General features: G+C 47.0%; 3 protein-coding genes across 9 annotated transcripts; 1 reads left to right on the top strand and 2 right to left on the bottom strand.

The window, feature by feature from the left end:
- Nucleotides 1–459: 459 nt before the first annotated feature.
- On the bottom strand, nt 460–10,979 carry LOC109646241 (cilia- and flagella-associated protein 44). Of its 4 annotated transcripts, none has more exons than XM_069513931.1 (34): nt 10,616–10,979; nt 10,160–10,233; nt 9,764–9,926; nt 9,531–9,633; nt 9,227–9,443; nt 8,934–9,048; nt 8,676–8,840; nt 8,228–8,383; nt 8,085–8,132; nt 7,886–7,985; nt 7,710–7,804; nt 7,423–7,632; nt 7,215–7,325; nt 6,973–7,125; nt 6,591–6,800; nt 6,354–6,496; nt 5,981–6,260; nt 5,798–5,853; nt 5,521–5,683; nt 5,175–5,305; nt 4,686–4,894; nt 4,473–4,617; nt 4,217–4,394; nt 3,890–4,131; nt 3,565–3,793; nt 3,286–3,489; nt 2,991–3,186; nt 2,768–2,884; nt 2,555–2,685; nt 2,342–2,458; nt 1,826–2,027; nt 1,497–1,657; nt 1,241–1,375; nt 460–1,050 (listed from the first exon to the last, which is right to left on the bottom strand). In XM_069513931.1, exons 2-34 carry the CDS (start codon nt 10,222–10,224, stop codon nt 772–774), a joined length of 5,229 nt encoding a protein of 1,742 aa, XP_069370032.1. In that variant the 5' UTR covers nt 10,225–10,233; nt 10,616–10,979; the 3' UTR covers nt 460–771. The 4 variants fall into 4 exon arrangements, with proteins under 4 accessions (XP_069370032.1, XP_069370034.1, XP_069370031.1 ...); XM_069513933.1 differs by having other exon boundaries at nt 3,565–3,790; XM_069513930.1 differs by having other exon boundaries at nt 10,160–10,309; nt 10,616–10,691.
- A 53-nt stretch (nt 10,980–11,032) lies between these two features.
- pum3 (pumilio RNA-binding family member 3) lies at nt 11,033–16,730 on the top strand. 4 transcript variants are annotated; one of them, XM_069513941.1, is made up of 19 exons: nt 11,096–11,170; nt 11,408–11,475; nt 11,980–12,047; nt 12,138–12,392; nt 12,505–12,688; nt 12,899–12,974; nt 13,141–13,234; nt 13,350–13,416; nt 13,611–13,785; nt 14,060–14,163; nt 14,262–14,340; nt 14,472–14,570; nt 14,665–14,718; nt 14,866–14,946; nt 15,045–15,187; nt 15,312–15,534; nt 15,614–15,701; nt 15,914–16,004; nt 16,205–16,730. In XM_069513941.1, exons 3-19 carry the CDS (start codon nt 11,981–11,983, stop codon nt 16,332–16,334), a joined length of 2,010 nt encoding a protein of 669 aa, XP_069370042.1. In that variant the 5' UTR covers nt 11,096–11,170; nt 11,408–11,475; nt 11,980; the 3' UTR covers nt 16,335–16,730. The 4 variants fall into 4 exon arrangements, with proteins under 4 accessions (XP_069370040.1, XP_069370042.1, XP_069370041.1 ...); XM_069513940.1 differs by having other exon boundaries at nt 11,408–11,511; XM_069513939.1 differs by lacking the exon at nt 11,408–11,475 and having other exon boundaries at nt 11,033–11,170.
- Nucleotides 16,731–16,858: 128 nt separating this feature from the next.
- kcnv2a (potassium channel, subfamily V, member 2a) lies at nt 16,859–20,816 on the bottom strand. The gene is made up of 9 exons (XM_020106459.2): nt 20,530–20,816; nt 20,096–20,227; nt 19,485–19,663; nt 19,224–19,395; nt 18,515–18,703; nt 18,147–18,401; nt 17,946–18,062; nt 17,641–17,766; nt 16,859–17,553 (listed from the first exon to the last, which is right to left on the bottom strand). The coding sequence occupies exons 1-9, from the start codon at nt 20,662–20,664 to the stop codon at nt 17,263–17,265; spliced, it is 1,596 nt and encodes a 531-aa protein (XP_019962018.1). The 5' UTR covers nt 20,665–20,816; the 3' UTR covers nt 16,859–17,262.
- Between the last annotated feature and the right edge of the window lie 843 nt (nt 20,817–21,659).

Below are 21,659 nucleotides of genomic sequence, written 5' to 3'. Positions count from 1 at the left end.
TTCCCTTCTGCTGTTTTTTTACCCTGAACCCACATTTGTCCGCATGTGCATTTGTAAATAACCTAAATCTTGAGCCTCTGAAACTTGTGATGCTTCATTCTTCTCACAGCTGACTGCTCTTTATGGGATGTTTGTAATATTGAATAATTATCGGGTCTATATCGCACCACTCTCACCATCTGCCATCTTATGTGTGTTGTGTTAAAGACCTTTAAAATCTTCCCGTCACAAAGAATCTAAATGATTCTCCTCTTTCCTGAGCCCTTCACTTTGTTGGAACATCTTTCTAATGTCTGTGTTGTACCACTAGGTGTCGCCCTTGGCGTCCTGTTTCCTTGGTGATGGACATCTTTCTCATCTGCATCACTGGAATTTTGAAATCCCAGTTTCTCCCTGTCGTGTTTGTGTCAATGAGTTTTAACTATTGTCTGTTTGAAAATATTCAAACTCAGTACGTGCAGCAGTTAAACCCTGTTTTTATTCAATATTTTTACATCACATTCATTTTTAATTTTCTTCAAAGAACAGCAGGCGATGAACCAACCTCCTGGTTTAATATGATAACAGAGTGGGGGTGGCTGTGGCTGAGGGGTAGAGTGGTCGTCCCCCAACCAGAAGGTCAGAAGTTCAGCAAGATGAACCCTGAATGACCCCATAGAACAGCAAGAAGTGCTGCTAACAGATGCACTATATGTATGAATAAAGTGCTTTGAGTGGTCATCAGGACCAGAAAGAGTCTTACAATACCTGTGAATACGTTTGTGTTGCGCATTAACAAGTTCCCTTTCTACCGCGTGAATTTTGATGTTCGGACGGACGCGATGGTCCTGGTTCGGGAGGGAGCGTGGGGTCGCTGGGGCGGGTTGGGGTTGGTGTGAGCAGCTGGGTTGTTTGGATGAAGGGCACCACTGGGCCTCCTTTATGGGACAGGGCCTCGATCTCACTCTTGACGGCGTTGATCTGAGACGACTGCTTCTTCACCAGCGACTTGAGCCGAACTATGTCCTTCAGGTTCTCACGTCTCTTGTCCTCCTGGCGCTGTCTGACAGCCTGGATACACAAACACACAGATGAAGACACACATACGTTCCACAGCCAAGAGTTTCAGACAGAGGCTGAAAGGAGGAGCTGCAGCAGGGAGGAGAGTGTTTTCTGAACATTAGAGCATGAAAACGTTTTACATTGATAACACGTGTTAAATATGTCTCTGCTTTGATCAACGTGTGAAAATACAAATTACAATTTTTTTCTGCCTGGCTTCGAGTTTAAGCTCAATTTCCATCGTCTCCTCGAGGAGCTTTGACTTTCTGAGGAGAAGTTCCGTGTTCTGTCTGGTGACTTCCATCAGAGCCTCATAGGCCTTGCGGACTTTCGCCTGGACCGCACACACACACACACACACAGAGAAAACAAGTGGATAGAAGAAAACAAGTGAATGATAAAGTTATCTCACTCTTATCAAAGCACACACACATACACACAAACGGACAACGTACATCCCACTGTTTGATTTCTTTGTTGAATGCAGCTTCTTGACTGAGCTTCTCCTGCTTCAGCACCTCCAGCTTCCTGTTCCCCGACAGTATCTGCAGAGCCTCCAGATCCACCAGCCGCCCAAACTTCATCATCATCAGCTTGTCGCACTCCTTCTCCAGCTCTACAGCAACACACACACACACACACACACACACACATCAGTAAACATACCACTGACTCTCTGGCACCTGAAATACTCACGCCAAAAGAAGTGGCGTCTTTCCTGTGAATTGTATATTTGGCATCTTAATATCTCGTGTTGAGACTTTACACGCTGGGAGCCTCTCACCTTGGACCCGAGCCTTCATGTCCTTGCACTCATGGCGCAGCCTGGTGTGATGCTGCCGGGCCTTAACCTTCAGCTCTCTCTGCTGAGTCTTCTCCACCTGCAGCTGCTTGATGCGCTCCTTCAGCCTGGTCAGCTCCGCCCTGTCCACCACCAAAGCCTCGGTCAGATCCAATGGCACAGAGCCGTCGACGACAAACTTAATCTGGCAGATAAACGGACAAGAGAAGGAGAAAGGAAAAGTCTCAAGTCTGGGATGAAGAGATGCATGTGTTCTTATAATAATATTAAAATAAAATCTCTGCATGTGGGTTTTTGACCTCTCTTTATTAAAAGAGCATTTCACGTTCAGAGCAGGACTTAGTGATTTCAGTGTAAGACTGTAAATAAAGCTGTGGATTCTCAAGGAAGTAAAGCTAAAGCAGACCTGAGGAAAAATCCAAGAGAGCAGAGGCCGACATTTCCGACATGAGCAGGAAGCGCATCTGTTTTACTTTCATCAGCAGTTACACTAATCACCTGGTGCAGTCTGAGAGGAACCACCACATCCAGCTCGTTCATTTTCTGCTGTTTCTCTCTGTTGACCAACTCCAAGTCGTCATCAACCGCTCTCAAACTGCTCTTCACCATTTTCTCCTGCAGAGCCAACACACACACACACACACACATACAAGGATGTCAGTGGTTACAGAAACATGTCGGCAGACAGGACGATGAAAATCAAAGTTTGACCTTCTTGATGAGGGCGTCACACTCGTCCTTCAGAGCTTCAACACACTTCTTCTCCTCCACCAGCATTTCCTCCAGGTTCAGCCGACGCTCACGCAGCTGCAGTGTGTATTCAAACAACTGCGGATCACAGCCTGAAACACACGCAACATGTTTGAGGCCACAACTGAACCCGAACTTCACCTGTTTGAGTCGTTGTCTGCAGTCGGTACTGACCTGGAGGACAAACGCTGTCATCCAGACTCCCTCCCTCTGAATCGCTGTCGTAATCATTATCATCGTCATCCCAGTCGTCTTCCTCATCAGACTCTTCATCACTTTCCACTTCTTCTTCTGCAAACACACACTGGGATCATGAAGAAAACACACACACACACACACACACACACACACAGCATCTCACGAACCAACGTACTGTGTTTCGTTACTCCGACCTCACCGTTGTTTCCGCTCTGCTCCTTCTTCTTCACACGTTTGATTTTCTTCTCAAAGACTTTGATGAGAAACTTTTCAAACTTGTTGTCTTCGCCCAGCGAGTCCAGGAGGGCGGTGAGCAGAGCCTTCTCTCTTTCCTGCAGCTTGACGATGTCCCTCTGCTTCAGTTGCAGTTGCTCCTTACGCTCCTCCAGTTTTGACTGTCGGGATAAAGAGGATTGAGCTAAACAACAACACGAGGATAATATGAGGAGAACGTCCACATCACCCAGTCCACAGGTGCATAAACTCCCACGCACCACGATGCTGTTCTCCTCCCTTAAACATGCGTCAAACTTCTCCTGCAGGCTGCCCTCCTTCCTCTCTAACTCCTGGAGGAGCAGCAGCTCCTGGTAAAGTGTCATCTGACGGAGGTCCGCCAACGCCAGCTCCCTGTCCAGATTTTGCTTCTGGTGACGCAGCTGCAGCAGCTCTGCGTCAAACTGAATCACTGATGTTTCCATCTGATGATTTCAAAACAAACGTTATACAACATGTTGTTTACACATTTAATCTGAAGTTGACTGGTGATCAGAGACCTGTTCCAGCAGAGAGTCCTGCTCATACAAAAGTGTGAATTCCTCCTCCTGGCGGAGCTCCTCCTCCAGCTCAGTCAGCTCCACTTCCTCCTCCTCCCCCTCCTCTTCTTCTTCTTCTTCTCTTGATGTCACCTCTTCTCCCTCCTGATTATCCTCCATCTCTTTCTCCAGCTGCTCCAACAGACGTGTAGTTCCCTCCTCCTCGTCCTCCTGTGTGCCCTTAAACCTGCTAAAACAATAAAACAGTAGATTTACTTTTGAAATCAAAACACCAGCTGTCAGAGAGACGTCACTGTGAAGTGAGTGTGGTTCCTGGTTCTTGTACCTCTGTTCCCTCAGAACACGGTATCGCTCCAGGGTAGCTCTGTTGGGCTGCAGCCTCTTCTCTGGGGTTTCCTCTGGCAGCAGGGTCGGCAGGACGGGTGGAGGGCGGTGGAGACGGGCCGGCAGACGCTGCTGGACCTTTCGGAGCTGCTTAGCCTGAGCGTTCAACTGAGACACCAGGTGAACCTTGGTGTCCCGCAACGCCACGATTCGTCCATTCAGCTCAGTCTGCTTGTCACGGGTCTGTAAGATGGAGGGACTCATTAAACGGATCAGATATACCTGTAAATGAGGCAGTGTGTATATGTGTGTTAGTATATGTGTGTACCATTTCCTCCAGGTCTTTCAGTTCCGCTCTCTTCCTCCCACTGGTCATCATCAGGTGTCTCGGCACCTTGAAGTCTTTGTCGGTCTTTAGTTTTAAGTCTCCGATGTTCTCTCGGGCTTCGCTGATGTTCTGCACATCCTGCGGATCCTCATAGTTCTCACCTGGTTTCTCTGCGTAACTGAGGCACCAATAATCAGAATCATCATCAATTAATCAATGAATTCCACGTAAATACAACGTTGATCGTCCCACTCACAGTTGAGCCCATTCCTGCATCCTCTTTGCTTTTTTGGCTCGAGCTTGTTCAGCCTTCAGTGCAGCTTTTCTCAGCCTCTCTTCTTGCCGATCACCCAGTTTGATCGCTGCTGAACGAACCACCTGGGGGCGCAGCACCTCCTCCTCTGGAGGACACACATGGGTTAAAGGTCAAGCACGTCTGTGACAAACAAACACACTGACACTTGCTTACCTTCTATTTCACTGATGACTTTTTCCGGCTCAGCTCTGGATTTCTTGCTTTCCGATGTGACGTGTTCGTCTCGGTCAGAGCAGCTGGGCGTGTCCTGATGTCTGAGCTGAGAGGACTCGGTGAGCTTCGGCAAACGATAGGTGGAGACTCTGTGGTCGCTGCGGATGGCAACTACGTCGATGACACTGACCTCCAGAGGGTCTCCGAACCTGTGAACGGACACATGAGAGGAGGGCTTCGTATCCACCATTCAAAGCATAAACAATTCACAATCAAGCATGTGCAGTAAACTAGATAAACCTATTTACCAACATGGACAACTTTCAAACTGTACAGAATTTAGAGGACGAAACGTCCACAGCGATATATTTATTTGTCCACTTGTTTTCTGTGAAACTTTCAGAAACTTCTTTTATGCCATTTTAGCCAACTGTGTGTGTGTGTGTGTGTGTGTGTGTGTATGTGTGTGTGTGTGTGTGTGTTCAGTACCAATCCTGTAGTTTGCTGAGTGCGATGTGGCTGCGCTCCTTCTCCCAGCTCAGCTCCTTTCTGACCTCCATGATTCGCTGCGACTTCAACCTTTCTGCCTCCTCTTTGAAACAAGGGTGCAGCTCCAGCTCCTACACACACACAGACACACACACAGACACACACACACACACACACCATCTTTCATGTCTTTTCCTCGAGGCCATACTGTAATTGGAATGTGTCAAACTCTAACCTTAAACACAACACAGGTTTGACCTTGAATGGTTTGGTTCATGACGGCCAGCTGTTGTGTATGCAGTATTTGTAATTTACAGTGTGTGTGTGTGTGTGTGTGTGTGTTTACCTCAGGCTTCAGGCGAACGTGCTCTGGCAGACTCTCGTTGACCTTCAGCACCTGTTGGAACTTCCTCTTGAGCTCGTCCAGCTTCCTCCTCTTGGCGGTGATCTTCAGCTCCACCTCCCGCTGCAGACGATCCTTCTCCAGCTTCTGTTTCGCCGTCGCTATGCTGGAAGAAATTCAATGAAAACAATACAGACAACAAAGTTATCTACTTCATGAATCACTTGAATAAATGGACGGGAAGAAAAATGAAATAACACGAAGGAGGTGACGTTCTCACCTGTCAGTTGCAGAGTTCTCAATGTCATGAGCATATGGCTGTTTTTCAAAACCAACCTGTGAACATGTGAAAAAGATGATATCACTATTTATTTGCTATTCATATGAAGCTGAATCTAATTATAGTTTCTCTCCTTTAAATACAAATGTGAAAGAATTAAATGTTATTGAAAGGTGGACCGACCCTGGGTGGAGGAATCTCGGCCCTCTGTTTCTGCAGGCTCCTCTGCAGCTCCTCCAGAGGAAGCAAGCTGAAGGAGAAGATGTTACCGTCGTCACCCGCTGTCAGCACAAAGTTGTCGTCATGGCTACAGCGAATGTGCCGCAGGTGTCCATAATGGTTGTCGTGAACACTGAGTGCCCGGCAGGCCTTCATGGAGGAGAGGCTGTGGTCCCCGGGCTGCAGCAGGTAGACCCTGATGGAGCCTGAGTGCATGCCGCAGAGCAACATCTGCCTGTTCGAGCTACGCATAAAAATAAAATAAAACAACAAAGAATGAAGAGGTAAAACTATTGGAGTTTAAAATATGAGGCTGTAGAGTTTGAACTCCGGCTACCTGAAGGTGACGGAGCGAATCGGGTCGTCATCTGTCTCGTCAATAGGTAAGAAGTCAAAGGGCTCATCCTCCCGTTGCTCCGGATCCTCATCCTGCTTCTCAGAGAACTCACAGTGATACAAGAAGCCTGAGTCGAAGCCTCCCTACAGGAGAGAGAGAGACACACACATCATCCTCAGATCTGTCATTCCCCAGGTTATCCACCAGGTGAGCCCACTGCTCTGACATGATATGCACCATTGACAGCCAGAAGTGTCCAGACTGTGAGTAGAAGCCACAGTAGAGAGGACTCGGAGTTTGGGGCATCTGGATGGGTGGTAACTCTTCTTCCTCCTCCTCCTCCTCCTCCTCTTCTTCCTCTTCCGCTTCTCCCAGCTTTGATTCTTTTAACGAATCTTTCTTCTTCTTCTCCTTCTCAGCTTGACGTCTTGCCTTTTCCTCCTCTCTCTGAAACACAAACATACACAATTAAAAACACGATTATTACAGGAGTCCTTTCAAATAAACCTTGAGACAGCAGGAGTCGAGGGAGAGAAAATACTAGAACAACACATGATGACCGAGACAGATTACAACATAACACAGTTTGATGTAATAAACAGGATGTGCGTATTTAAACCTTGATTCGAGATTTGATGCTCCTGAACCTGAAGGATCTACGAGGCAGCTCCAGCAGCTCAAAGCTCTCCGTTGGCTTCTGAGCTTTCAGATCAGAACTGTGGACCTCGACCACACAACCGTTCTGACACAGGATGAGCAGCCGGTTTTCACTCTGAGGAAAAGTGCAAAAGATTTCAGGTGTAAACAGTAACGTTCCAGCACAGAATGATTATTCTAATGGAAGTGAGACACCAGACTTACGTGGGAGTGAGGGGACCACTCCAGCCCCTGCACCGGCCCAGGAACACGGACAAAGCCGATGGGACTGTAAGATTCCCCGACAGTGAAGAAGAACACAGTGCAGTCTGAGCTCTGAGGAGGACACGAGTGACGACAGAACAAACAGGTGAGACTTCTTTTAAAACCAGTGGAGTCGACCTCTGCTATGTACAGTCCATCAACTTCTTACCCCTGTGGCTAAGATGTCTCCATTTCGCTCATACGCCACAGCCGTTACAGGTGCATTGTGGGGTTTGAAGGCTTGTTTGAGGTGAAGTCCGGCGTCTCCTTTGTTTTGGCGCCTGGTGACCGCAGACACCCTCTGAGGGTCGAACAGCTCCAGCAACCGGACCACCCCGTCGTCAAAACCTGTCACCAGCAAACCCCCACCCTGGTTCACCTGAAGACAAACACCGGAGGTCACGCCTCTGTCGTATCACGAGGCTGCACGGATCGTATTCATGCCGACACACTCACCACAGGTGGAGCCCAGATGAGAGCGGTTCCAGCCTGAAAGAAGCGGCTGGTGCTCAGTTCTCTGTTGGACAGGAAGTCAAAAACTCTGACCGAACCTGGATAGAGGGAGAGACACAGTACCTTTGTAGTGTGTGTGTGTGTGGGGGGGGGTGTAGGTGTGGAAGTGTGTGACTCACGGTCCAGAGCAATCGTGGCCATCAGGTGGGATTTCGGTGACACGTCCATGCCCTGGATCCCCCCGGCATGGAAGGAAAACAGGCACTCTGGATCGGGAGCCTGCACACACGCACGCACACACACACACACAAACACGTATCAATGCACCAAACAAAGTGTAATATCAGTAGCGTGTGTATAAACGTGTGGAGAACTTACCGTGTGGGTGAAAGAAAGATCCAGTTTCCAGATCGCTCCGCAGGAATCCTGCAGCACGAGATCCACAGAGCAGAGAAATCACAACTGAGGAATGAACGCATCATGTATCACTAATGACCTTTGACCCTTTGTCCTGCACTGACCTGAGCAAACCAGACGGAGGAGTCGGGCTGGGGGCTCTTCACCACGGACGAGAGGCAGACGTTGTTTCCGACCTCCAGCTCATTTAACGGCTCCATCTCAAACCTGCTGCCGTTGACGCTGCTGTCTGCAGCGTCGATCTTCTCAAAGTCCCAGCCCTGCAGGGCGTCGAAAATCATACGGCTTATAGAGACATATGAATACATACATAAACATTCTGGCAAACAACCACAGTGCAGTATTTCTACTTCCTCTTATCTTTCATTTCCAACTACTTATATCCACATTATGTGTTTGTATTTTAGCACTGACCATCACTCTCTGGGTTTTGTTCGGACGAAATGTAAATGAATCCTCTGCAGAGTAAACTCTCCAAACCACAGTGCCCGGCTGGTTTAGGGAAACTACTGAGCCTTGTTAAGTTCTTGAAGGTATATGAGGATATCTCACCCGGACCATTCCATCAGAACCGATCGTTAACAGCTGCCCTTCCTCAAGAACAAACGGCTGAACCGTCCCGATGTGGCAGCTCTGCGTCTTGTTTCTGCAAATCTCCGCCTTAATGGTGTTTCCATCCCACAGCAGCAAGTTGCCCCAGTCTGTGCCGGACACCACCTTTAACAGGAAGTCACAAGAGCGAGGGTTAAGTATTCTTTCGCTTGACTCCGACAGAGGAAACTTATGCTGTCACAGCAACAGGGAACCGACCTTTCCATCAGGAAGCTGCACGTAGCCCTCAATATCAGTCTCTGGAGTTATCCCAAAATGTCCCACAAGCCCTTGCAGCTTCATCCCTGTGAATGTGTTCGCCATTTTCCAGAACCTGACAGAGAAGGTATTTTTTACCATTTATAAATAAGAACAAACATATTGAACGTAAAAGCAAAGGAATGTGCATGTGTGTGTAAAAACGAGATATAGCAGGTCATCGGGTCTAAAGATGTGAAAAGTGTTTATGAGGCAGGTTTTGTAGTTTCAGGATGATTGCGTTGGTTGTTTACTTGATGTGTCCAGATCCTGACGTTGCGAGCAGCTCTGGGTTGAACTGGGAGAAGCTGACCCGGTAGACCTCCTGAGAAATGGCCTTGCAGCTCAGCGTCACCGCCTCCTGCCTCCAGTTCCACAGCGTCAGCATGAAGTCAGGGGCGCTGCCCACGCTGGCGAGCAGGCTGCCGTCATGGTTAAACTCCACACAGCTGTACGCCTGCTCTGTGCCGCCTGCAGACGTGCAGGTTAAAACATGATGATCGTTAAATAACGTGAACAGGATTTGACTGATTCCATCTTAGTCACTTTTTTTTTTACCTCTGAGGATCCGGTGCAGTTTTAAGGATGGATATTTATATATGATGATGTTGGGCTGGTTTCTCTTCTCTGCTACAACAAAGTAGTGTTTGCTAGGGTGAACCTTCATATCACACACACACACACACACAGTTTTTAAGCAAGACAACCTCAAAGCTCTTCTGAAGTAAATGTAAAGTTTTCTGTCGGACTGGAGCATCAGTCAGACACATTCAGTTTGTCAGCCATCTTACCGTGATGCAGCCGATTCCTCCTCCGCTGCAGGAGCGCAGGTATCTCTGCTCCTTGGTGGAAACGTCGAGCAGGACGAGCTGGTTCCCTGCGATGAACATCAGAGTTTTGTCATCCAGCAGCTGCAGGTTCGCCCTGCGTCCGCTCTCATAGCCGAAGGAGTGACTGAATTTTTGAATCAGTAAAGGATCAAGATCACATTCACTGTTTGTTGTTTGTTCTGGCAGGATTAAGTAAAAGCTACTGAACACATTTCCACAGAACTTTGTGGGAGGACGAGACATGGGTCTAGACAGAACACTTTCTGAGATAAATAACTCATGGATCTTGAGAGGAAAGATGAGACATCTTTAGAGGACTGATTCTGTAAGTTGGTATCATTTCTTGCAGAAGGATACGAGAGGCGCAGCGGGTTCTCTGGGATGTCAGAGTCCGGTGTGATGGAAGATCCGCCGGGGTCCATTGCAGAAATCTAGGATTAAGACAACCGGGATAAATGACTGAGCTGCGTCTCGAACAATCAGCTGCTCTTGTTCTTATTATTTTATCTGTAAAGCAAACAGAGAAATGTGCAGCTCCACCGTTAACAGTGAAACACAGATCAGTTGATCATTGACTATAACTACAACAAGACTTCTTGATATTCAATATGTCTCCTCACATATTCAACCATAACTGACAATAACTCGTAAATTCATGTGTCCCTGCTGCTCCCTTCTTCTCTATCCCACATGTTTCTGTGTATAAATACTTTATAAATAAATATATATGATGTTAAAAACTGTTTCTTCTCATCAGTGCAGTAAATTAATTAATTTAAAAGGATTTTCCACGACACATTTTTCTATATTTACCTCTTTGGCCTGTTTTTTCTCTCCGCTCGTGAGTTTCAGTTTGGAGGCGTTGCTAGGCAACAAGTTACGTGCCGCAAAGCCTGCCGGTCAATGTAGTTCACGAGCCACTCGTTGGTAATCGTCGCAATCGTCTGTAACTTGGGATGAAACAGAAAGTTTCGCAACACAACCGACACACGTGCAGAGTTACTGATGACGAACTCAAACACATCGGTGTTACCATGGTAACGAGAGGTTTACGGGGCTGCTGTCCCTTTAAATGCGACATGTAAACAAACATGGCCGCCGCGTGTCGCTGCCGAACGTTAATATCACCGACACACAGTGGATCGCGCTGCCGTCGGTCACTGTCGGATTAGAAATGTTGAAATCTACCGACGCGTCGACGCCAAACGTTCGAATCCCGCCGCTTTTCACCCGTGAAGCAACTGTCGCGACTCCGATCGCTTTACGGCAGCTGAAACGGAACGCGATTGGACGATTCGTGCCGTAAATCGTGACGGTGGCAGAACGCATGGGGATATCGCGGTGGCGGCGCGTGTGAGCTTCTGAAACGTGAGTTACAGCTTCAGACACGATTTAAAAACTCGATTCGTGTTCGTGTTAACGTCACGAACGAAAGGTTTTATAACGCGTGTTGACTTCCGGTGTGCGAGCCGCCGAAGGACGGGTTCGGGTTCAAATCATGAATAAACCCGAACCATCACTGAAGCTGCTTCGTTGACGTGTTCCTGCTTCGTTATCTGAGGTTTCTGCTCCACAGACTCCATCTTCATATTTCTGTGTTCACAGTGTTCACAGCTCTTCACTGTCTCGTCGTCACACCAGCAGAGATATTCATGAAGTGACTATTTGCTCCTGTAAGAAACTCGTGGAAGTGAAACTGCATCTGTCCAGTTAAGCAATAGAGACATTTATTATTTCTGCATCACACCATTTGTTCTTTACATTTACAAAACGTGGAAAAGGGGAAAAAGACATGACACACACACACACACACAACGTACAGATCTATTACATATCTATTAAATGTCTTCTGTCTCCTCTCAGGTTTTCTCTGGAGCTAATTAAAAATGTCCATGCGCTCAACTCATCAACATTTACAATAACAGAAAAGGAAACTTCCTTCCCACATCATTTACACAGAAAACAGTTTGGATTAGAAGTCACGACTCCACCATGTTGTATTTCTGTGAACACAGTCAACCATCAACAGAGTAGAGCACCGGTGACGCTGTAAAGAATTAGTGATGTGAAGTATCGACGTCTCAGCAAAGAGTCTGTTGAACCGAACGTCCTCTAGGTTCTGACGACGCAACTTAAAGCCTGTTGGTCTTTCTGCTGTTTTCCTCGTTGTGCTTTAGGATGGAGGCCAAATCCCAGAAACCCTTTTCTCCTAAAGGAGGAAAGAAGTTTACTCAGAAAGGAAAAGGTAAAAAAAAAAAAAGATCACGTTTCACATCAACCGGACATGTAGGCATTTCTGACCAGTCTTGTCACTCACATGTCTCATTCTGTCCAGACTCCATAGGGACTAAACTGGGAGGAAAGCCGGGCGGTAAACTGGGCGGTAAACCTGGAGGTAAACTGGGCGGTAAACCTGGAGGTAAACCAGGTGGTAAGAAACCCTTTAAACCATACAACAACGCGGAGAAGAAGAGCAGGCCGGGGCAGGGAAGATATGACGGCAAAAAAGAACAGAAATTTGGTTTCTCCAAAGCCGGGATGGGACAGAAGAAGAGGAAACTACACCCAGCTAAAGATGAAGAGGGTGAAGGTGAGAAACTTCTTTGTGTTTGAGAATTTAGCATCTGAACTTTACCTTGATTTTCCCCCACTGCCTGGTTCTGAATCCTTTCTTGATAATTGAGTGTGACTTGTGAAAACAGGTCCGGGGGCAAAGAGGGTCAAGAAGGGAGAGTTTCAGCCTAAGAAAGAGATGACGAAGGAGGAGATGAAGAAAAACAGGCAGCAGAGGAAGAAGGACCTGAAGAAGAACAGACAGCAGGCGGAGAGGAAGGACATGTTCGAGATCATCTGTCACTCCAAACAAGTGTGGGGAAACCTCAGGAGGTGCATACGTGTTTACTTTCTGAAACATTTCAGTTCAGGTTGAATATGTGTCGTGAAAATATTCCTGTTGTTCAGACTCGTAAAACAAATAAAAAGGTTCAGGGATGACACTGAACCTTACCTTCAATAAGCACATTCCCAGTAGGTTTCTGTGTTATAGTTAAATCATGATCATAATCACAACGTGTGTGTGTCTGTTTGTGTCAACAGGAAGAATTGTGACGAGGACTTGAAGAAGAAACTTATGAAGGAGCTTCATGATCTGATCCGTGGGAAAATCAAACAGGTGAGTGTCACTCTGTTGTTTCATTAGTTTACTGTCGACTTGTTACTGTGTTGAGAGTTTTTGTGGGAACGAGCGCACGTTGTCGACATCTTTGTTGTGAACTGATGCTGCTGCTCTTGTGTTTTCTCTGAACTGAAATCTTGCACATTGTCGTCTCTGCCTCTAGATGGCGTTTGCTCACGACTCGGTGCGCGTGCTGCAGTGCTTCATCCAGTTCGGGAGCCACGAGCAGAGAAAGGAAGTGTTTGAAGAACTCAAAGGTTCGTTAAAAAGGCATGTGATGGGCGGAGCATCCGGATCTGGTCGGTGGTCCAGCTCCTGGTTTTACATTTTCTGACGCGACAAACATGAACTGTTTTCATTTGTTCTTTCCAGATGATGTCATTGGTTTGTGTAAATCTCAGTACGGCCGACACGTGGTGAAAAAACTGCTGATGTACGGGTGAGTCCTCACATTCTCTTCTTCTCTATGAACAAGTTCTTCTGTTGTTCCGTCCACTTCCGAACAACCACCGACAACCCGCTCGCTACGGTGTCGTTCATTCACGGTTCCTAACAAGCTGCGTGGACTCGGTTCTCCTTCCTGTCCGCGGACGCGTGTGTAAGATTCTCGTTGTGGATTTGTTTCCTCCACAGGAACAAGGAGCTGTTGGCGGCGGTGATGCAAACGTTTAAAGGTCACGTGCGCACGATGCTCCGCCATTCCGCCGCCTCGTCCATCATTGAGTACGCCTACAACGACAAAGCTGTGCTCGCACAGAGACTCATGCTCACAGAGGAGCTGTACGGCAACACCTTCACTGTCTGCAAGGTACACACACACACACACACACACACACACACACACACACACACACACACGCTGCATTTCCTCTGAATTCAATTTTGACATTTCTCATTAAACAGGATTTTTAAATGTATTTTTACCTGAAGTCTCTTTAGAAAGTGTTTTTACACTATAACAAATATTTATAACTTGAGTGAAGTCAGTGGAAAAACCTGCTGTGTATCTCTCTCTCTCTCTCTCTCTCTCTCTCTCTCTCTCTCTCTCTCTCTCTCTCTCTCTCTCTCTCTCTCGTGTCCAGTCCTCGGTGTGTAACACCATCGAGAAAGTAGCGGAGGCGAACCCGGGAAAGTTGAGCAACATAATCGATGAGATGAAGCAGATTCTCACTCCCATGGCCACAAAGTAAGATATGAAAAAAAAGAATTAGATGACGTGAGATGAGAATTGGAAGTAAAATCATTTAAATCTTATATATATACTAACTGTCGTTGTGTTTTCAGAGAACAGGTGATCAAACACTCGCTGGTTCACAAGGTTTTCCTGGATTTCTTCCTGTTCACAGCCGACAAACAGAGAGCGGTGAGCAGAACCTCGACTCTTCACACTGTTGAATTATCCCTTTAATGTTTGTACAGACGAATATTAAATGAATTCCTGGATGAAGAGTCCACAGGTCTGTTTAACGGTTTGACTCTTTGTTGTGTGAGCAGGAAATGATCGAGTCCATCAGAGAGTCGGTCGTCTACATGGCTCACACACACGACGGAGCTCGAGTGGCGATGCAGTGTTTGTGGCACGGGACGGCCAAGGTGTGTAGAGAGAGAGAGAGACACACACACACACACACACACACACACAGTCAAAGTGAACAGCACAGTATCTTTGTTTTATTTCTTGTTTCAGGACAGAAAAGTCATCATCAAAACTATGAAGACGTTCATGGTGAAGTTTGCTACGGTGAGTTCTCAGTGAGCCTCCATCCATTCATCCATTCATTCATTCATTCATTCATTCATTCACTCACTGAAACAAGCTGCTAGTGTTATTAGAGAAGTGAAGTTTAGAAAAGGTCTGAATCTCAGACTTTCTGTTTTCGGTCCACAGGGGGAGTTCGGTCACCTGGTTCTTCTGGCCCTGTTCGACTGTGTGGACGACACCAAGCTGGTCAAACAAGCCGTGCTCTCAGTAAATCCAGAATCATCTTATTAACCTCATCACATGTGTGACTCCTTCAGTTCCGTGTTTGTCAGTGTTTAATCTGGTCTGTTCTCCGTCCTCTTCAGGAGATCCTTTCGTCTCTGGACGAGGTCATCGGTAATAAATACGGTAAGAAGGTTCTGTTGTATCTTCTGAGCCCCAGAGACCCGGCTCACCTGCTGCCAGAGATCATCAAGGTGCTGGAGAAAGGAGACGGAAACGCTCACAGGTAATTAAAGACATTAAAGAGAATGAGTCCAGTTAAAAGCTGCTCATCGATGTGATAGATTATTAATCTGCAGTCATTGTAAAGTAGTTTCAAAGTGAAACTCTGTGACTCGTCTTCTCTTCAGTAAAAAAGAATCAGCCATTCGGAGGAAGGAGCTGCTGGAGGTCGTCTCCCCGCTCCTGCTGGACCATCTCCGTGACAACGCTGCCACCATGGTGATGGACAAGGCCACCAGCGTCACCGTTAGCGACATCTTGGCATCGGCCTGCGGGGACCTGAGGCCCGCCATGACGGCCGTGGCTCAGCTGGCCAATCAAGAGTTGGTGCCGGGAGGGATAGGCGGCCTGGTGCGTGTGAGAAAAGATGAATTAGTCTGGTTAAAGGTTGTTTTGTTCCTCAGCGTGACCTGTTTTATTTTCTCTGCAGCTCCACATGGCCGAACATCCAGCAGGACACCTGGTGCTGAAGTGGCTCATAGAGCAGGACATGACGCTGCTGGAGGCAGAAAAGGAAGGTAAACAAACCAGTGGCTGTTTGTTTACTCACTGGAAATATAAGATGGGAACATTTAAACTTTCAGCAAGATCAAACTGAAACCAGTCAAGTTTTTAAGAAAACAACAGAATCGGGAGGTGAAGGAAAATCAAAAACTTATATTCCTCTGCTCCTCTCTCTCTCTCTCTTCTGCCTTCTCCCTGCTGCCGCTGACCTCTCTCGCCCTCTCAGAGCGGTTTGGCAGGATACTGGTGGACACGGTGGGAACTGACAAACTGAAGACCTGGGTGAAGGTGAACAGAGGAGCTATGGTTCTCTGCAGGTTAGTACACACACACACACACACACACACACAGAGAGATGACTGATCACAGGAGACACATTCAAGACATTTTTAAACACCAGGTGTGAACAGAACCTGGAGCTGTGGTCAGATCTCTCAGGACGGGTGTAAACACCAGGTCCTGTGTCGTAAATGAAACTTTAATCAGTTTAAATTAATTCCTCTGTGTTTGTGTGCAGCCTCCTGAACAGCTGCGACAAGTCGGTGGCTGCGGAGGTGAAGGCGGCGCTGAAGCCCATCACGTCAGAGCTCAGCAGCATCAGCAACAACAAAGGGGCTGAAATCCTGTTGGAGAACCTGAACAAGTAGAGACTTTGAATTTCAAACAAACTGCTCACGTGACACGTCCTGTTCAGCCGAGCCCGACAAGACTGTGTCGATGGGAACGTTTTGAGGGACGTGGACACAACCTGGAACACAGACGACAACTTCTCTGTCGCTCACCAACCTTTTGGTATCGTCTCCGGTCAATCACAGCCAGAATATGGACAAGTTCATGTTTTAACCTGAAGTCTGGGTAGTTTGGATAAACTGGTCCTTCAACTAGGACTAGTTAACGAGCAGTTCAGTCAATGATGATAACTTCCTGTCCACTGATCCTCATCCATCCTGTTTGGTTTTGTTTTTGTTTTTTATCTTTAAATATTTTCATGATTGTATCAGATGAAAAATGCAAAATAAAGATTATTAATTAAACAGTTTAAACCAGATTCTGATCAATTAGTCTCAACTTTCATCAGCTCGTCAGACAGAGCTGTTCTCTACGGAGGCCAATATCAAAAACTCTGTTTTTTTTAAATGGTGAGAATGAAGTTAAAAAATACACACACAGCTTTATAACACTGAAATCAAGTGACTTTGGTTTATTATTAGAGACACAAGAGGGAGATAAACAGTTTTCACGTCCAGATGTTTCCTCAACTTGTGATTTAATTCAGTCGTGTTGTCGTTCACTCCTGAGTCCTGGATTACATGTGAGCTTTAGAGAACGAGGGAGCGAGTGTGGAGGAGGAGAGGCTGATGACGTTTCAAGCTTTGACACAAACGTGTGTAGATTAAACTGAGGAGATCTAGAATAGAAAACTGTTCTCAATTAAAAAAAAAAAAAACCTGAAGCTCAGACAGAAAAAACGTGACGCCCCCCACAGGTCTCTGCAGGAACTGTTTCCTGCATCCACGGTCACAAATCATGTCATTTCACCAAAAACAACTTGAATCCTTCCGTCGATGTGAAAATCTAGAACCTGACTCGGTGCAGACGGGAAGTCTTTGGCTGAGCGACCTCCTCGCAGCACTCTGCAAACTTCTTTGCCGCCCTCCTGGCCAGGTGCATCTTCCCGCGGGCCTTGGTGACGGCGGTGTACTCGTGGGCCTTGAGCTTGGTGTAGTAGTCTGAGAACTTGTTGTAGAGCACCGAGATGGGCATGCCGTTGAGGATGATGCCGAAGGAGATGCAGGCGAAGGCGAAGATACGGCCCAGGTTGGTCTCGGGGACCATGTCGCCGTAGCCGACCGTGGAGATGCTCACCTGGAGGATGAAGGAGACACGGGTGAACAGATGCAGTGCACAGTCGGGTGGTTTTCAGTTTGAGCGGACGTGTGGAGATTCACTCACTGTGGCCCACCACCACGCATGTGGCATGGAGGTGAAGTTTGTGTTGATGACGTCGTGCTCCACCGTGTACACAACGGCTGAAAACATGAAGATCCCCATCCCGATGAAGAGGAGCAAACAGCCCACCTGCAAACACAAACAGGTTTTACTCTCCGTCGCCATCGTTGTGATCATGAAGTGGAGTCGTGATTTATTTGACTTTTCAGTTTGGTCCATGTCCCATCTGCTAACATGGAGGACACAGGGTTTATGAAATGTGGTGTTATATCAGTGGACTGTTGTTTAAGCTGAGGTTTGAGTCCCACCTGCTGGTAACACTGTTTCAGTGTGAAGCCGAACGCTCGGAGGCCGGTCGAGTGACGCGCCAGCTTCAAAATCCTGAAGATTCTCATCAGACGCATGATCCTCAGAACCTGACCGACCTGCAGACAAAACACAGAGGAGCTCGTAAACACAGTGAAATAGAGAAATCGAACGCATTTGTTGATTTCTCAGCTTCATCGTACTTTTCCAACGCGGCCGACAGTCTCGATGTCCCCTGAGTGCAGGTGCACGTCCTCGGCCTCAAAGCACTCCAGCATCATCTGCAGGTAGTGCGGCAGGATGGCGATCAGGTCCACGATGTTCAGCACGCTGCGTCCGAAGCACTTGAGGTCGGGGGTGGAGATCAGGCGCAGCAGGTACTCCAGGGTGAAGAAGGTGATGCAGAATGTCTCCACGTACTCGCCGTAGAATCTGCCGCTGGGCTGACCCGAGGCCGTCTGGAAAACACAAGACAGAAATCCTGCTTTGGACTGTGAAGCTGATGAACTGGTACTTTACTTCTGTGGGGGTTCAGGGTTTTATATATAAATATATATGAATATATATATACTTTGTACTGCATCTCCTCCACGGTGTTGAGCGTCATGGCAACCAGTGAGACCAGCACGAAGATGGAGGAGGCGATGCCCATCAGCTTGGCCGGGACCGAGGAGAACGGCTTCTCCATCAGGTTCCAGATTCTCCTGCGGGTCGAGCAGAAGACCATGTCGTGGAAGAACTCCTCGGTCTCCATCTCCACCTGAACGACACGGACCAGAGACGTTACCACAAAACAAAACTGAACAGATATTAATTCCCTAAGGTTGTAGAAGTACAGTTTGTATGCGGGTTAAAAACACTTTACTGCATCCTAGAGCAAAATAACTTAATGAACAAAACATCATCAGCTCAAACTGTGTTCAAAAAACAACTGGTAGAACAAACTGCAGGACAGTGGGACAGTGGGACAGTTGGACGTCTGGGACGGGAAAAAAAGAGCTTATTCTCCATCTGTCAAGACAGCAGTGATTTATAATGTAGGTCAGACAGACTCAGAGTCAGTCGACAGATTACTGACGAATGTCACAGGTAGAAATAAAAGCTGAACGACCTCGTGACCTTTTTTATTTTGGACAAAACAACTTCACCACAGGTCAAAGTGTCCTTCTGTCCCCGGTGTGTCCTGCTGTGACTCGGACACTGTGCGTTTACATGGGACGATTAAATTCTGATCAGACGTCAGCATGATGTCATCACAGCGTCATCATGACATCACCCACCTCTGCCATCAGCTGCCTCTGGATCTTCAGCTGCTCGCTCTGCTCGTCCTGACGCTCTTCGAAGGAGATGCGACAGCAGCGTTGGCTGTTCTTGATCCTGACGCCCCAGTAGTTTATCTCCTCCAGGAAACTGCGGGGACACAACTCGTCTTTGATCCAAAGAACTCCAGTCCTGAAGACGAGCACAGGGACATGTCTTACGTCACGTTTTTTTTTAAAAACCACGTGTGGTGACGTCTCCTCTCACGCGTCGTGGTTCACCTGTAGAAGCTGAAGATGTTGTGGAAGACTTTGGGGTCTCGATCGAAGAAGAACTCGTTACTCTGGACGATGTAGTCGTCGCACAGGTCCAACTTCCTGCTGTGGTCGGTGTAGGTGGCCAAGCGGCCGATCCGGGTCTTTGGATACCTGGCGGCTAACCTGTAGGGCAGGTGGTAAACCTGGAGGAGACAATGACGTCAAAGATATTTTATATATCGAGTGACTGATCCATCAGCTATAAAAGGCGAGAGGATGATTATGTGCACTCGCAAAAAATAATTCAACCCTAAATGTTATTTGCCGTTGGTTTAACAATCACACAATTATTAAGTTCCTGAATTTATTCACCATTTCCCTTCAAATTCTTTAATGTAAAAGAAAACAGCTATAAAATACAGCTCATTGCCTGCAGGGGGCGCCCAAGAGCTAAAAATGACAGCAGGTGTTCATCTTTTGTGCCTGCAGGGGGCGACACTCCTGCTGTTACATTTTAGCACCTACAGGGGGTGGTGTTGTGTCGAGATAAACAGTATTTTAGGGTTACTATAACATAAGTCAACTCAACAGCTCCTCCTGGTGGAGAATCTGCTGAAGCGTTGCGTAGAAGTTACCGTTCCTCCGACGTTGATGTTGAGGATGAAGTGTTTGGTCGGAGACAGCAGCAGGTGTGAGGGAGACGCTGGGACTCGATCCTCCTCTTCTTCGTACTCAGTATAAAGATCGTAAATATCTCTGCCCAGATCCTTCACGAGATAAAACCAGAAAGAAAATAATTAAACAGAAAAAATAAAGAATATCAAAAATACGAAATGTAGAAAATTCTCGAGGGAATTCAAACGAAACTGGATTATAAATGCATTTGCAATAAAAGGAAAAAAAAAACAAATTTATGTATAATTGGATTCAGTTTTAATTGATTCCTGTTTTTATTGGGTTTGATTTCCACTGATTAATAACCGGATCCATTGACGTAGAACTGAAGTGAATAGAATAATGATCTGATTCCAGCGTCTTTGAGAAGAACAGTAAATGAAAAGGATCCGACCTGCATGGAGCTCCAGGGTTTGAAGGTGCAGGTGAAGTCCAGGTGGTCCACCGGCTCTTTGGCGGCTTGAGTCCGGCTGCCGGGTTTGTAGCTGTGGAACAAACTCCTGCTCCGGGCTCTGAGGTGGGACAACATGGCCCCTGCTGAGAGTGTTGGAATCTAAAGTGACTCAAAGTGCATGAAGACACATCCTGGACACACACACACACACACACACACAGCTGGAGCCCTGCACAGAGTGATGAAACAGGAAGTGATTCTCGTCGTCTGCAGCAGCCGACTGAGATGATCCGGGTGCTTAGAGTTTTAAATACTATTATCCTCCTCCTCCTCCTCCATCCATCGCTCCCTCCCTCTCCTCCCTCTCCTCCCTCCCACTTCAGCTAAATGTTCACGTTCTGGTTCGGTGAATCCTCAGCTTCATGATTCAGTGTGAAGTTGTTCAACAGATCCTCAAACAGATTATAATATACTGGAAAATGGAAAATGCTGAAACGATGTGCATGTTTGAATTTTGTCTCTTGAGTTGATGTAATTTGATCAAATCTTGTGTTTTGAATGTGAAGTTGTCAAAATGTTTTTCAAGATAAAATCTAAATATTCACAAGTCGGCTGCAGCTCAAGCTTTTCCTCCGTGTGCAACTTCGACCTTCACGTTCTGACATCTTTTAATCCAACAGTGTGTTTGACGCAATTCGTCCAACTGACAACTCAGATAAGTGGAGATTAGTCCTGGCTGTAGTTAAACAGGGATAATGAACCGATGGGACCAAACTCGTTCCAAATAAGAAACGACCCTTGGCTCTGCCGCTGCCTCGACCCACTTCTCGTCCTCCTGTTCTTGGCTCAGCTGCCGTGACTCGGCCGAGACGAGAGCGGAGCGGTGGTGTTTTAGAGATTAAAGATGGAGGCAGGGAGGTTTTAGTTGTAGCAGCTACGTGGGTTTGATTCTGCCACCTGACGTTAACGCTACAGGTCAGGGTGCATCCTGTTTAAACTTTAAATCCTCACTCGTGTGATGAGAAAATATATTTATGACTCTGGGACACCTGAGCATTCATTCACTCAAATCCCAGAAAGCATTGCAGGCTATAAATAAATTTGTCTATAAAGCAAATATACACACACAC

Source organism: Paralichthys olivaceus, chromosome 18, assembly GCF_024713975.1.
Source record: "Paralichthys olivaceus isolate ysfri-2021 chromosome 18, ASM2471397v2, whole genome shotgun sequence".
Lineage (NCBI taxonomy): Eukaryota > Metazoa > Chordata > Actinopteri > Pleuronectiformes > Paralichthyidae > Paralichthys > Paralichthys olivaceus.
Note: the sequence above shows the minus strand (reverse complement) of the source record. Positions and strands in the feature narration are given on the sequence as shown.

Bases quoted from the DNA above. Each gene is read 5' to 3' on its own strand.
- pum3 (XM_069513939.1), top strand. From the start codon at position 11,981: ATGGAGGCCAAATCCCAGAAACCCTTTTCTCCTAAAGGAGGAAAGAAG. The intron at 12,048-12,137 runs GTAAAAAAAAAA...CATTCTGTCCAG, and splicing joins GTTTACTCAGAAAGGAAAAG to ACTCCATAGGGACTAAACTG. The intron at 14,164-14,261 runs GTAAGATATGAA...TTGTGTTTTCAG, and splicing joins CTCACTCCCATGGCCACAAA to AGAACAGGTGATCAAACACT.
- kcnv2a (XM_020106459.2), bottom strand. From the start codon at position 20,664: ATGTTGTCCCACCTCAGAGCCCGGAGCAGGAGTTTGTTCCACAGCTAC. The intron at 20,228-20,529 runs GTCGGATCCTTT...TATCTCGTGAAG, and splicing joins AACCCTGGAGCTCCATGCAG to GATCTGGGCAGAGATATTTA. The intron at 18,063-18,146 runs GTACGATGAAGC...TTTTGTCTGCAG, and splicing joins CTGTCGGCCGCGTTGGAAAA to GTCGGTCAGGTTCTGAGGAT.
- LOC109646241 (XM_069513931.1), bottom strand. From the start codon at position 10,224: ATGGACCCCGGCGGATCTTCCATCACACCGGACTCTGACATCCCAGAG. The intron at 9,444-9,530 runs GTAAAAAAAAAA...GCACGTCTGCAG, and splicing joins ACTGCACCGGATCCTCAGAG to GCGGCACAGAGCAGGCGTAC. The intron at 4,618-4,685 runs GTAAGCAAGTGT...TGTGTCCTCCAG, and splicing joins AGTCATCAGTGAAATAGAAG to AGGAGGAGGTGCTGCGCCCC.